The sequence below is a fragment of the Chroicocephalus ridibundus genome, chromosome 4 (assembly GCF_963924245.1).
Source record: "Chroicocephalus ridibundus chromosome 4, bChrRid1.1, whole genome shotgun sequence".
NCBI lineage: Eukaryota > Metazoa > Chordata > Aves > Charadriiformes > Laridae > Chroicocephalus > Chroicocephalus ridibundus.
The window spans coordinates 33,247,621-33,262,724 of NC_086287.1; the positions used below are offsets into that span (position 1 = coordinate 33,247,621).

Consider the following 15,104-nt stretch of genomic DNA (forward strand, 5'->3'; position numbering starts at 1 on the left):
ATGACTTAGATATACCCAAAAGATTTATTTGGACTGAAGTTTCATAAAGATTTTGGGAGGAAGAGATTCACATGAACTTCGAATATCTTAAGCTTATCAGTTATTTAAATAGTAAAAAAACTTATGAATGAGCTTATGAATGCAGCTATTTTAAATATACAGTTTAAGGGAGAACAGAGATTTTCACAGGCCCAAGGGACATTATTTATGCTCCAAAAAAGAAATAAGCAACATGTAAGAAAGGACTATGGAATAAAATAACTTTTTTTTTTAATAAAAAACAACTAATGCTGCTGCTAAAACACTTGTGGAAAATACCACTAAAGTACTGTAGAACCATGCATTCTGCAGAATATACTTCTATTCCCTGATGAGTCCTATCATAAAAAAGAATACAAGCTCATCTCTATTACTTGACTGCATTGTTAAAAAGAAATTTGTTGTACCCTAGTACTGTAGCAATAATGTTAAATATGCTCTAACATATCCCAAATAAAAATTTAAAGCAGTATTAATAGCATTTAAAAAAAAGTAAGTCCACTTATATTCCAAGCTATTGCATGTTTTGACTGAAATTTAACTGATGTCCTTTTAAGAAAAAAATAAAAGCTAACTAATTAGGTTAAACAAGCAATTTGCTTGAAAAGTACAGCAGAAATACCACAAACAGGTATCTACAGATATCATCCAAAAAATACAAAATTTCTAACGGACTACATATATTAATCAAGCCCAGGCCCAAGCCTCAGGTTTACACTAGCATTTTCATGTTTTGAACACAAAAGCCTTAAGAAAACTGTATGTCATAGCTGTATCCTGCAAAAATGCGAAGCAGTCTTTCTGAAACAGTTTGCTGACAATACAGGAGAGATAATCTTTAAAAAAAAGGGAACAATTTAGTCATCTCACTTGGAAGTTTCTGAAAAACGTTCGTAAAGGCAAACAAAATTAAGCATTTCATAAGGAGTTCAAAAAGAATTTAAAAAAAAAAAAATCTAAAAGAGAATCACCATAATATTCCTAGATGTGCCTGATTCCTAAAGCCTACTTTGAATGTAAGACTTCATGAATTCAAGGGGTTTTCCCCCCCTGTTAACAACTGCAATACAGTTCCAACAGCTTTCGTCATATGCTGTATTAATACAGAATGGAAAAAAAAGCAGATTTCTCCAAGTGAATTTTCTAGGAAAAGGGGAAATAATAAGCCACAACTTACTTAGAAAAAAACCAAGGTATTACGTTTATTTCATCACATAATTCTGTTAATTATAAATATTTAAAAAAAATGAAATCTAAGCAATTTAAAAAATACGTCAGCGCAGCTAGTCCTTTCAACTTACAGTGAAGCAAAAATTGCAATAAGGGCAATCAATACAACGTAATTAGATCAAGACAAGATTGTTTATTACTTACTTGATGTTTCTAACAATTCCTGATGCAAAGAGTAAGGAATTAATGGATCTGGCAGATCTGCAAAAAAAGCTTTAAGAGCTCCTGCCACTGCATTTACTGTTACTCCCATAGACTCTAGACTGATATTATGATCTGTAAAACAAAATTAAACAGCAGTGTAAGTAAAACGTAACGCTACCATTCCTCATAGTATTTTATGAAAACAAGAATTTATTCAAAACACTGAAAATAAAAATGTTGCCAAACATTTGTTAAAAATTGCAGAAAAAGGTGAACCTATGGATACACTGCTATCACTTTGACCCACATGAAATCAAATATAAGAAAATCTGACAGTATAAGAAAACAGTAGAAAAATCAGAAAAATAAAGTTGTCTAATTTTCCATACAGACTCAAATGCTTTTCTTTTTGCCACTGACTGGCTTCCAAGTAATCAATTTTGTTAATAAGTTTTAAATTCTATTTCCCAAAATTGTGTTTAAAACCGGTACAGGGCACATCAATTTGCAGAATCCACGTGATTGTGTTCATGTGACCACATGAAGCCTTTTAAAAAAGGACAACAAAACATTCCGGTGACCGCAAATGGCCATATAATCTACTGCTAGATTCCCAAATAACAGCAGGTTTATGTTTTATAACTAGAGATTTTTTTAAAATTGAAATTTATAATAATAAATTTATGCTACATAAATTTTAAACCAAGGGTAGAAGTGGAAGCACTGTAAGTCACAGAACTTCAAGTATTTAAAAACTGGAACTTTGAAAATGACAAGTTTACTTTTCAAAAGTCCACCCCACCTGAAACTCTGGAACATCCTTTAACAAGGTGACTAAAGAAAATCTACCATTATACCCAGATTATCTGAAACAGCACAGTGAGGCATAAAAAAATAGTATATTTATTCTCCTTATCATCTACAAGGAATTTTACTATTTTTCACAGGATCAACTTCATGATTAATATCCAAAAACTTTTAAGAAGTTTTTAATTTTGAAATACCGAGATCATAAATCAAATGAGAAAACGAAAACAAATGAAAAAAAAAAAACGCTGAATCTTTCTTTTAACACATCAAAGTGAACAGCATAATCTACCAGTCATATCCCAGTATATTCTAGCACCAGAAAGGTTTGTCAGAACTTTATTATGAAGTTTTAATTATTAATCCACATTATTTAAGAGACCTTTCAATAAAATAAGTATCAAAAAGTATTACATTTGGTGGGGAAAAGAGGGGGAAGTGAATGCCTTAACGCTTAGGACTGATGAACTATTAACAGAAGAAGCAGATAGGACTGCATTTAAACTCTTTTAAACACTAGACTACCTCCTAGAAAATACTTAACAGCACTTAAAGGCAGCTGTAACAAGATTCTATCCCATCTTTGGTTTATACTCAGCTTCACTGGTAATAGCCTGGACTATCCCAATACAACTTACCAGAGCGTTAAGTACTAACTGCTATGGAAGTCGGTTTCAAAGTGCAACCCTTTTATGTCGCACTGTGGTAAATCCATGGAGAATTCAAGTTCTGTTTTGGCTTTAAATAATAAAATCTAACATTACCTTGATCAAACTGTTTCTGAATGTTGTCTTGATCTGTTTTATTCCCACTAACACGGTACAGGCCTTCAGTACATAATCCTTAGAAGGGGAGGAAAAAAAATAATATTCAAAAACAAGTTTATATACTATAGAGCAAAACAGAGCCAGTCATAATTACTAATTCAGAAACCAAAAGCAGGAAAACAAATCTTAAGTGCCTAAAAAGTACCATAGTGATACAGGACTACAAAACACAAAATACCAGTTGTCTACTGAGTCCACTACTCCATTTAATATGAATCAGAGGAAACCACACTGTAGGATAACAAGAACCCGACTGCAGGCACTTGTGGAATAATTTACGCAAAACAATTCTCTTCCTGACGTCTACTAAACTGCTGTTATTTACATCTTTTTTTTATTCAACAAAAATCTCAATTCTGGGGTTTGGTACCCACAGAATTTACATTTTTAAAAACTGTCTTCACAATTTAGGCTTAACAACTTACTATGGCAAGCAATAACATGCTAATAAAATACTCTGCAGAAAAATCAAGCATTTGTAATTGATTCCTGATTTTTTAATTTCATGGTGTAACACACTCCTGTACGAGACAAGGACTTAATCTTCTATCATACTTTCCCTTTTACCATTTATATTTTATAAACTTTGCATTTCTCTTAACTTTTCTAAGGTAAATTACCACATCATTTACAAGTCTTTCTTAAAGGGGCAGGTGGAAAGGGGAGGAGGAGAAGGTTGTTAGGAAGCAGAGGTTCTCCAGGCTTCTCATTATTACTTTGTTTTACTATACATTACAGAGACATCATAATTACAGCATCATCATAATTACAGCAGCCATTCTAGCTAAATAGTAAAAAAATACACCTTTATTATGCACACATGCACACAGACTTGCTCACTCCACTCCAGTGATTACGCTTCCTATCACTTTGCTATCGTTTTTCCCCATGGCTACTCACTGGAATGAGAGCATCTATCCTGCTAATCACACCATTACCCAATATCTTTTTCTTTATTAATTTAGAACCCATTAAGGAATACAAGCAGTTTATAGTTCCATAATTTTACAAGTTACCTTTACTGGTGCAAAATTATCTATATGCTACACGTCCATAACAGCAGTACATGGTTCTATTTAAGAATTCATAAGTTTTAGAGCTTTTTGAAATCTGTTGACTTTTTACCATCACAGCCCAGTAACTGAATGCATTTTAGATTATGAGATCAATACATAACTCCTCTGTCACACCACAATCACCAACCATGCCTTTTAAGTTACCAAGAAACACTAAGAATCCTGCTACAATGCTCAAAGTACAGAAAGCACTTAATTGCTTCATACCGCCAGGAAATTTATACCAAGTCATTTGATATCAACTCTTCTAACTCAATTCTTCCTTCTTAATGCCTCGATAATTCACGTGTCTCTCTACTGCCTGCATCAAGGCTGTTTTAGTAAGCTTTTCTCCAATAAACTTTTATACCTACCATTTAGCTTTCCAAATGCATATCCAAGAGTTTTCTTTTGTAAATATATACCTAAACAGTCCTTTCAAAAAAGCTGAGCCTCATTCACTGATGTCCTCAAAAAGCACCAGGAGGTATAATTTGGTGGCACAGGGCAAAAAAAAAATGGTTTCAATGATTCAATGGTTTCCACAGCTGGAAGGGCCTGTCTTCAAAAGAACGCCCCGAATGTGCTACACACTATCAGACAGAAACACTTTGCATTCCTCTTCCAGAAGTTGTAAATAAAGAAATACAAAAAAATCACTGGTAGATAAGAACAAGCTAGGATCGTGATTCCCTTTGTTTAGTATGGGAGAATTCTCAGTTGGAGACCCTACAGCCCCAGGGTATTCTGTGTTTAATCCAACTACTATTCAGTTTCCTCCTGCACAAAAAGAATTGAATATGCTGCAATAGCATGTTCTGTGAAGTCTGATCCAGTCACTGTTCAGTAGGAGTGTTTAAACCTTGAATACTTGAACTGGGCTGCTCTGGAGAGAGAGATGCTGTATTGCATCTGGGCTTTCCCCCCCCCCCTTCTATTTCGTCATGTAGAGACACCTCTTTGTTCAGACCAGTACAGCTCTGAGAAACACAGAAATGCAATTTACAGAAAATTTTCAGGTTAAACAAGGAGATGCCAACTGAATTCAGGCATCTTCCAAAAACAGCTAAGTGCTGCAATTCCGGACCAAGCTAACCAAATTTGTCTTTTAAATTCCTCAAGCAAAAATAATTTTTCCTGTTTGTATATTCTAGAAAGTAACAGGTCATTAAATGGTTGGTCAACTGTCATTATACTATTTCTCTAAGGCACACAAGGAGACAAGTTTAACCTGTTTGTGCGCATACACACAGCTAGAAGTATGTTTTTAAGTAAAGCTTCAATTCTCTCTGTTGTTTTTTTACTATCCAACCAGGTCTGCAATGCCTGTTACATCGAGATCCTCATCAAGTATAAGACACTCTAGTTCACTAGTTTTAGCTTTTAAGCTTCTTGCGTATCCACACTGAGAGAGTGAGAGCACGTGACTTTTATTTTTTCTTGACAACTTTTTAAAAATTCAGTTCCTTCATCTGGAAGCCCATTGATTTTTTCAGATTTCTTGTTTATGTTCTTATCCTGCTTCCCTTCTGGTCCAGTTGTAATTTCCAAGATATCCTTACTCGTCCTGGACACAATGGCTGTTGTAATTTTATATATTAAAATCATCTGATTTATTTGCTTCTCTGTCCCGCTAGCTTTACTACACCTTTAGGTTTAAAGAATTAGATCCTCCTTATTTCAAGTCGCAATATCCTATATTTACTTCAAGACAGAGTTCATCTTTGTCTAGACTACTCCTTTCTCAAAATACCTCCTAGTGCCTAACAAATTCTCTTCTTGCACCTTCTTTTGTGCTGCTGGTTGTCATCAGGGTTCCATCCCATCTAACTGTAACTTCACATGGTGTTGAAAGCATTTCAAAGAAAACAAGCGAGGTGGAGCTGAACCTATATTCATACTTAGTTTTTAGGACTCTTCCATTCTTAGGCACCGACATATTTCACAACTCTTGGTTCCTCCATAGAACATACTAACTTCAGCACAAGGGCAGACCAAAGTCTACCTTGTACAATACCCAGTCTCCACACCAGTAAGTAGGATGTGCTTGAGGAGAGAGGTAACAAGAACAGGAGAAAAAAACTCAGCAATTTTTCTGTGGTATATCCTCCCATCTTCCTGCAGATGGTGGCTTACATAGGCTTTTGCATAAAGCGTTGTAATAGCCACTTAGGGATTTATCCCCCGCTAATTCGTCCAAACCCCTTTAAGTCATTTACTTGTGGTCTTCACAACAACCCACGGCAAATGCAGTTTTGTAATTCAGGAAGGTACATCATGAAACACTGGGTTTATGCTCAGTACCTGAAGTTTTCATGAAATCTTTTTTTCTTGATTAACAAGAACCAGTAACTTATCTACTCTTCCCCAGCACCAGTTTTTTTTAATTTATATAATTTCCCTTCCTCAGAAATCTTCTAAGCTAACCAATTCAGTCCCTCTATCCCAGAGATACTATTATTGTCATATGCAGTGTCTTTTCCAATTCTCTTCTATTGTAAGACAGAGTGACCCGAATTATAACCCAGAACTGAAACCATGCGCGTGCTGTGGAATTACAAAATAGCATGATTTTTCCCCAGATTGCTCACCCTCATAATTCTTTTAATTCATTTTGCTAGCTTGATAGCAAGTATCGAGAGTCGACGTTTTCAGACAGCAGTCTATGATGATTTTAAAACCTCTTCCTGAGTGACAACAGCTATACTAATATTTAGGCTGCTGAAAAGTCACACCGTATCTGCCAACTTGACATCTGTAGCCAGGTTCCACTATCCCTGTGCTGTGTTTCTGAATACATACCACCTAATCACAGCAACTCTGTCTCTCCCCAGTTTAATCCCTTCCCCTCCAGTGACCAATTGAACTTTTCAGGAATCATTCTCCACTACAAGAGCTGAGACTATCATTCCCACACTTACGTTTGTAAATTTTGTGATCTATACCATTCTAAAATTTTATTCCACAGCCTGACCTGGTGTACCTTTTCTCAACCCCTACGCTACCCAGACTACACAAGACTAAAGGAACCACCACCTTACTGATTCAGAACAATAATTTCTACATACACCTAGAATAAATGTAATTACAGAGCAAAGAATCCAAACTCTTTTCAAGTAAGAGTCTAGCACTAAATTTACTTACAAAAAAACCACATGTAAAATTCTACATTTAATGTGTTCTTATCTGTGCATATCAACACTAGCATTTAAAGATCTGTGACATTCAATTCACACAATGAAAACCAGAACCAAAAATGTCTTACTGCTTCCTGTAATAAAATAATTTATAGTATATTGAAGCGTTCAATAAAAAGTAAGCCATGTAAAAAAATAAGCAGTACTTTTAGAAAGACTCAAAAAAATAGGAACCTCTTATGTGACTCTGAATTAACATTTCTACAATTTACATTAACCAATTATTAAGCAAGCTCTTAATAGTTTTATGAAGTGTCACTCAATCACAGATCTCATGGCCTGTTCATCTCAAAAAAGGAATAAAATACTTCAATCAATATGACACGACAAACATGTCTAGGAAATGGCAGATGCATTCTTTACTTCATTACAAGTGGGTGACACCTGAAGATACTCTAATTTTTCAGGCATATTAGCTGTGTGGTCACTTTGGGCCTGGAGAAAGCTAGGGCAATAAGAGGAGCTGCATAAGTACCATAAATACTCTGCAAAAGATATTGACATCTTGGTCCTATCTGCATTGTTTAGAAAGTCTTTACATAGTTCTGTGAGGTTTCCTTTGAAGAGATACCTCAATTAGCAATACAGCTCAAGTGCACAACATGTGTTTATGAATATTTCAAAACATATTTGTTTACAGTTTTCAGTGATTCTCACACACTAATAAATTAACGCGTGTGCTCCTCCTCCATCCGTCTGGTAGTCAATCTTCCATTAGGAGAAACAACTGATGCCTGTTTTCCCCTCCTCTCGAGTTTGGGCAGGGTTTCCTCCCTGTTGACTAATTCCAAAGTTGCAAAACACAAACTGGTGTATAGTTTCCTAACTACTGCAACCTATTCTATGCCAATTTTGAAGTGATCACAGAAGGGATCCTCAGGAGGTCATCTAGTCCAACCTCCTGCTCAAACAAGGGTCAATGCTGAATTCAGATCAGGTTGCTTATCCAAATCTGATCTCGAGTATCTCCCAGGACAGAGAGCCCACAATTTCTTTGGGTAACCTGAAACAGTGCTTAAATAATCCTCAGAGCAAGAGCTGTTCCTTTCTTTCTAGTTGGCACCTCATATTTTAACCATCACTGTCTCTAATCCTCCTGCCATGTACTTCAGTGCTTTAGCCTAGCTGCATCTTCTCAGTAGCCTCCTCATAGGTTTGGGAAGCCACTTTTGGTTATCTCCTCAGCCTTCCTCTCTCCAAGCTGAACAAAACCACAAGTCAGGAGCTCCAGCTCCAGCCTCTTCTGCTGGACTCAAACAAGTTTGTCAACGCCTTTCTTGTAGCATTTCAAGTGAGGTCTAACAAGTGCAGAGTAAAACCAAATAATCGTTTCTGTTGCTGTAGGGCACACCCTTCTGTTGGGACAGTCCAATACAGAAGGCATCATTAGCAGGATGCACTACTTACTCAATGCTTAGCCTATTCTCCACCACAACTTGCCGATCCTTTCGAGTAGCACTGCTAACCAGCCAGTCAAGTCCACAGCGTGTACCACTGCAGGAGTTTAGTCCTTGAAAAGCTAGTTGCAGGACTTGGCATTTGTCCTCGCTGAATTCCCTCAGGTTCTCGTTGTCCCATTCCTCCAGCTTATCTACATTCCACTGAATAGAAGCCCTGGCCTTGAATATATTAACCACACCACCCACTCTAGGATCACTCAAACTTGATGACGGCACAAAACATATTGTAGGGATATTTAACTCTACTGTTACTGTACCTATCCAGAATCAAGAGTAATAGAATCATGGCCTATGCATTTTTTTGATAAACATATAGCTTCATGGGCAGTTGAGTCAACTTAACTGATCATTATGACTGAAACGATGGTCTAACTCCCTGCCTCATCAATCACTGTTTCTGTCCTTCCCTTGCTCCTAGCTGCATAGTCCTGCTCCCTGCCTTGCACTTGTTTTGACATATATTTGACCCTTAACTTACCTGCTGTAATACTAAGCAGCAGGACCTTGTCCATTTTTGCTGATATAACTTTCCAAGACAGTGAACTCCACTGACTCAGAGACATCTGACAAGTGCCCAAAATGAAAAATGGCAGAAGCATACAGCAGCAGGGAATCGTACTGGCTGTTAACACTGTTTCTTATGAAACTATGCTCAGAATGACAGGTGTCATACACCAGGCCGAGGGGTTGGCCTCTCTTGGCCCATTCTGTTCTCTCTGTCCAAAAGAACAGTCCCCTAAAAGCCTGTAGCTCTCCCAAGCCCTTGGAATAAAAGGGGAGATAATCCATCTTGAATTTATGGATTTTGCAGCCACTATGAATATATTTCAATTATTTACCAGCCTTTTCACCTCAACATGCACTGCCAGCTCATTTTCTTTGTCTATTTCTACCCGATCTCTGGAGATTGCATTATCTATACTTTCAATGTCAAAATCTGGCCTCGTAGCAGATTCAGCGTAAAAGCATTTGGTATAGTTAGGCAAGAGGGAAATTCACAGAATGCAATATTCTTCTACTCAAATTACCTCTGAAACTGTAAATTTAACATTACAAAAGGTATTACAAAAAGGTATAAATAGCAAAAGCAGTAATCATTGTACATATACTGAGTACACAATTTTTAATTTCACCTTTAGCTCTCCACAGAGACTGTGTGCGACATTAAATGAGATGTGGCTCTGTCAAATTCATTCTTTCTTCTTTGTTCCATTCCTTGTCTCACATAAATTGAGTAACTAAATTAATAAAATGCATATTATTCTAATAAGCTTCTCTTCCCTCAATTGTTTTAGGTAGAATTAACACTATATAAATGCTATCATTTTTTTTATGAAGTATGGAAACTAAAATTTCTAATCTTGTCAATGAAGCACATAGATATCAATATTCTACGAAGATTTTTTTTAAATATTTGAAAACCCAAAGAAAAAACATATTAAAATACTGCTATTATTATATAGGGTTGAATATAGTCCAGAGTTAAAATTATCAACTGGCAAAACTGTGCTAGTATTCATATTAATTTGGTGCCTCCTGCCTTAGGAAACAGAATGAAATGTAATTTATACCAAACTTTTCACCAATGCGTAATAATGCATAAAAAAGTAAATTCAATTTAAAAAAAATAGAAATATTAAAACCCCCTCATATGCGAATACTATCAGTTAGCATAATTTTTGCCCAAATTATTATAAGTTTGGGAAAGTTAAAAATAATCAACAACAGTATGTGTTGAATAGCACACAAACAGTACTTGGAATTAAGCTGGTGGCACGGAAAACAGCATGAAAGTATTACTAACAAAACATTCAAGCTACAAAATTTACAATACTTAGCCAAGCTTTCCTCATTCCTTATCCAAAAGTGACAGTGTAATTAAATTTAAAATAATTGTACATAGTATTGTTCAAAGTTTTTTTGATCAATAGGTTCCAATAAGACAAAGTATCATGTGCTATTACTGCTTTGTACTATTAGTATCAGCAACAGAACGCACTGCTGCTGAAATGAAGGTTCTGATACATAATTACTGCTTATTACATTTAGATCTGCTCAAGTATTAACTACTTCTCTTAGTTTTTACTTCAAATACTATTAAAAAGATTCCAAAGGGATTCAAGCCCTAGATTATCTTTCAAAAACAGAAATTAGTTGAAACCATAAAGGTAAACCAGTTCAGACTAAAACTTCTTGTTGGAAAACACCAAACTAAGCAGGAACACACAAAAATACCTACATCTGTAGGCCCCACCTTGTGATCCCTTATCTCTACCAGATCTCCCTTTACCCTGACAGGGCTCCTTCAAAAGAAAAAATCTCTTGACTTATAAAAGGCTAGAACTTTTCAGCTCCAGATTTACTTTAATTTTCCCAAATTGTCCCTCTTCTACTGATGCACACTCTTTTCTGTGTGTGTGCGCGCGCATTGAGGATATTCCAGAAGAGTATGGTAAAACAAAACTATGACAGTATTTTCTGCATGCACTCAATTCTTTAAGGTTTATGGTGTAGTAAGAATCTTCAAAGACACTTTCTGATATTATCTTCTCATCTCAGCATCCAAAACAAAGCAGAGAAAACTTTTTCACGCTGCGTACTTTCTAGCCTCAGTCACAATTTAGATGAGTGGATACAAAGCACAGTCTTGTATAATTTCATACAGCAGAGATAGGGAACATTAAAAATAAAGATTAGCCCTTCAATTTGAGATTAATCATACCTTTGCAAAAAACCTGCAACTCAGCCACAACGCAAATTACATGTGGTAATACAAAGGGAAGGAGCTGAACTCCATGAAAATACCTTAAAACAAAAAGCTAAACAAACACGTCCTCTGTAACAGAAATATACTGATTAGCCTCATTCAAGAAGAGTCTGTATTCAAGAAAAGACTGCACTTCTTGATTAAGATGACAATGACAGTAAACACAGGTATTCAGTTCAGTTTGTACTGATAGTAGGCTGACTTGCTACGAGACAGCTGAAATACTGGATGACTCAGCAGGGCCAAGCAGCTGATAAAACAACTTTACCAAAATGGGAACAATACCATTCTGGACTCCTGACTTGTCTTCTGCAGACTGATCATCTCCAAAACTGTATTTGTGGAATTTTCTCTCAGATAGTCCCAAAGTCAATGATGTGAGACTATCTCAGTATGAGATTTGAAGGCAACGGAAGTGAACATCCTCCTCTCTCAAAGGCAACAAATACATTCTATTGTAACACCGCTTGAAACTCAAATACCTATAGAATATTAACCCAATATAAAAATAATACACACCAAAAATAAAACTCCCACAGACAAGTATGGAAGTTGAAAAGCACAACCTAAGCTACTTACACAGAATCTAGAGTCAGAGAAAGAAATTTTTAATACAGATCAGAAATAGAGATTCTGTTCCATCTTTAATAAGTGCTTAACAGAAATAGTAACAGAACAACTGTCTTCACAGCCATGAACAAAGCGTGCAGATGGCACAACGTTTGTCCACCTCACATGTATGGCCAGAATTAAAATTCTACAGCTTTCAGTAGCTGCACAGCAGCATTCCAGGATGAACTAACATATACTCAAAACAACTAAAGGAAAAGGAGTGCCTCCTGAGTCACCACTGTTGAGGAGCCCCTCACATTTTGAGCACATCAGCAGGTTAATTAAACTTCTTATTCTTCAAAGACAGGTCATTAGAGGAGAATAAAAGTGTTAAATCTTCTGGGCCCTTGCATGATTTGATGATTGCAAGGAACAAAAAGAAGACCACGAATCATGTTCCCACACTATTATAGTTCTCTCTCACCCCACAAGTTGGTGAAAACCCTTTGGGAGAAATACTAGACTTCCTTTTGAAAGTCTACCACAAAGTCAATAGATATCAGACAACACTACTTCTAAGCAAATACAATTTTCTTTGGATTTATAATTTTCTTGTTTTAAAATATTCTTACAAAGTTAAACATGCTCAAACTTAAGATATACTTCTAGATTCTACAAACTCTTCAAAAAGTCATTTGGTCTTCATTACTGGTGAATATCTCTTTTATACAGCTATACATAGCTAGCTGTATGTAGCCATTTTTGAAGAACACCAATTCAGACAGTGACCCACTCATAAAATTATTTTGGTTTGGGGTTTGTTTTTTGTTTTTTTTTTACCACGTAGAATAGCAAACAAAATACATATTAAACTGTCTATACCACTCTACTATTCCTTACCCTTCTTCCCCCTTCCCATTTTTTCCTGGATGAGGTGCAAAAGCAGGAGGGAAGAAAATACAGCTCTTACCTTTGGGCAAGGAATCAATAGGAGGTAAAGGTTAAAGACAGATTTATACTAACATCTCTGATTCCCAAAAGATCAGTGTCTGAGGTTTCACCTATTTTTTTAATTTTTTTTTTTTATTGCAATAATGCAGTATATAAGTCTTCAAAAACAGCTATCAGGCTTACCATCTGAAGTAGTAGTTTTGGAAACATTACTCTTACAGATGGCAGTAAAACTGAATTTTAGTTTAAGAAAGAAAACCCTTCAGTTTTACTCTTGCTAAAAATGTTACTGTCATCTTACAGCCAAAGTTGTATTACAGAACTAAGAAAGTGTGGAAAAAAGGTGCTGTTTTACTTTATGCTAAACAACATCGAACTGCAGACACCCATCAAAAGATGGTCCTGCTCATATTTCTGCTCCAGTCAGTCAGCCTCAGACTCTCATTTGCTTCAGATATAGCAATACAGCATTTATGCAACTTCAGAGCAAGCAAGATCTACACACTAACCGAAAACTGGTGCTCCCCACCTTTAAAAACAAAAAAGAAAAAAAACAAACAAAACCCAACCACAGGTCACTCCCAAACCTCAAAACAACTCCCCACTCCTAAATGTAGTCTTCTGTTGGACCAGCAAGATCATCCTACTCGCCCCATGGTCACAGAGTGAATAGGCTGAAAGCAGGGACAAACATACAACCAGGGAGAAAGGAGAGAGAAAACCATACTGTGAAATTTCACCTTAGTGCAAACACATATATGTTAATACTTGACTTTAAATGAGAAATCTGCAAGTTAAACGAATTGCTTAATGTTTTTCACGTAGAACTATACACTATTTAGAAAATAAATGTCTCTGTAACAGGTTAAAATGCAAAACTAGATTTATCAGCAAAATAAAGAAAGCAAGCTGACTAATTAAGCCATACCAAGTACCTGTTTTCTGCAATTGAAAAAAGTGGATTTCAGAGCTTTTTACTATATGAAGTAAAATACAGCGGCAACAGAGAGATACGTAAGACTGGAATGCCATTGGGTTAAATGTCATTTGGCATTAGGAAGTGATATAAGTTTTCTAAAACTTCAAAAGTTTGTCAAAAATAAACTGAGTATTTGTGTACGTAAAAACAAAAGACCATCACATATTAAGCATACAATTTAGGGAACACATTCTACTTTTAAAATGTGCTCTTCCCATAATGATTTATTTCAAGGATAAAATTCTAGAAGTACTTTAAAACAGAAAATGAGAGGCTTTACATGTTATGCAAAGTGGGAAAGTCTTTCCTCCAACAGTTCTCCTGTCTTACCTGTATCTTCAATGAATTGCACACATTTTTCAACAAACAGAGGTATCGGTTTCTCAGGTGTAACCAGATCCTGTAGGGGCATCCCAAAGTAATTACTTTCCCAGTTTCTACGGATTGGAGGATTGAATGTCTTAGTTTTCTTTTTCGGCTACAACAAAACAGAGTTATTTAAGTAAATTGAGGTAATATTTTAACTAACTCATTGCAACCATTCAGTAAAAACAAAAACAGATCGCACATCTGTCAGACATTAAAAATCCTCTACAGCAAACTGAATAAAAATAAATGTACTTTTAAAATAGCATACGTTAGATACAAAGCACTCAAATAACTTATATTAGATATTAGGAAGAAATTCTTTACTGTGAGGGTGGTGAGGCACTAGAACAGGTTGCCCAGAAAATTTGTGGATGCCCCATCCCTGAAAGTATTCAAGGCCAGGCTGGATGGGGCTTTGAGTAACCTGGTCTAGTGGGAGGTGTCCCTGCCCATGGCAGGGGGGGTGGAACTAGATGATCTTTAAGGTCCCTTCGAATCCAAACCATTCTGTGATTCTACGTTTCTATAAAATTGTATTTTTTTAGGCACCATCCAGTTCAGATGAGCAGCAGCTGCAAGATCCAAGCTGAAGCTAAAGATCATGTAAAACTCAGTGAAAACATCTTTATCAAACGTTGAATGAAAGATCATTTTAGAGATACATGCATTAACACAATGAAAAAAGCAAAAACCAATTGAAATTATTGTTTTCCAAGGTGTTCAGTGC

The 15,104-nt window shown here is 36.0% G+C and overlaps 1 protein-coding gene across 1 annotated transcript in view; it reads right to left on the reverse strand.

Annotated features, from left to right (window-relative positions):
- The window catches only part of ARHGAP5 (Rho GTPase activating protein 5), a 50,968-nt gene that overhangs the window by 9,765 nt on the left and 26,099 nt on the right, over window positions 1-15,104 (reverse strand). Inside the window, exons 4-6 of the mRNA XM_063331920.1 lie at window positions 14,339-14,486; window positions 2,985-3,062; window positions 1,414-1,545 (exon numbers count right to left, since the gene is read on the reverse strand). Of these exons, the coding sequence (XP_063187990.1) occupies window positions 1,414-1,545; window positions 2,985-3,062; window positions 14,339-14,486 (358 nt within the window). The remainder of the gene's footprint in view (window positions 1-1,413; window positions 1,546-2,984; window positions 3,063-14,338; window positions 14,487-15,104) is intronic.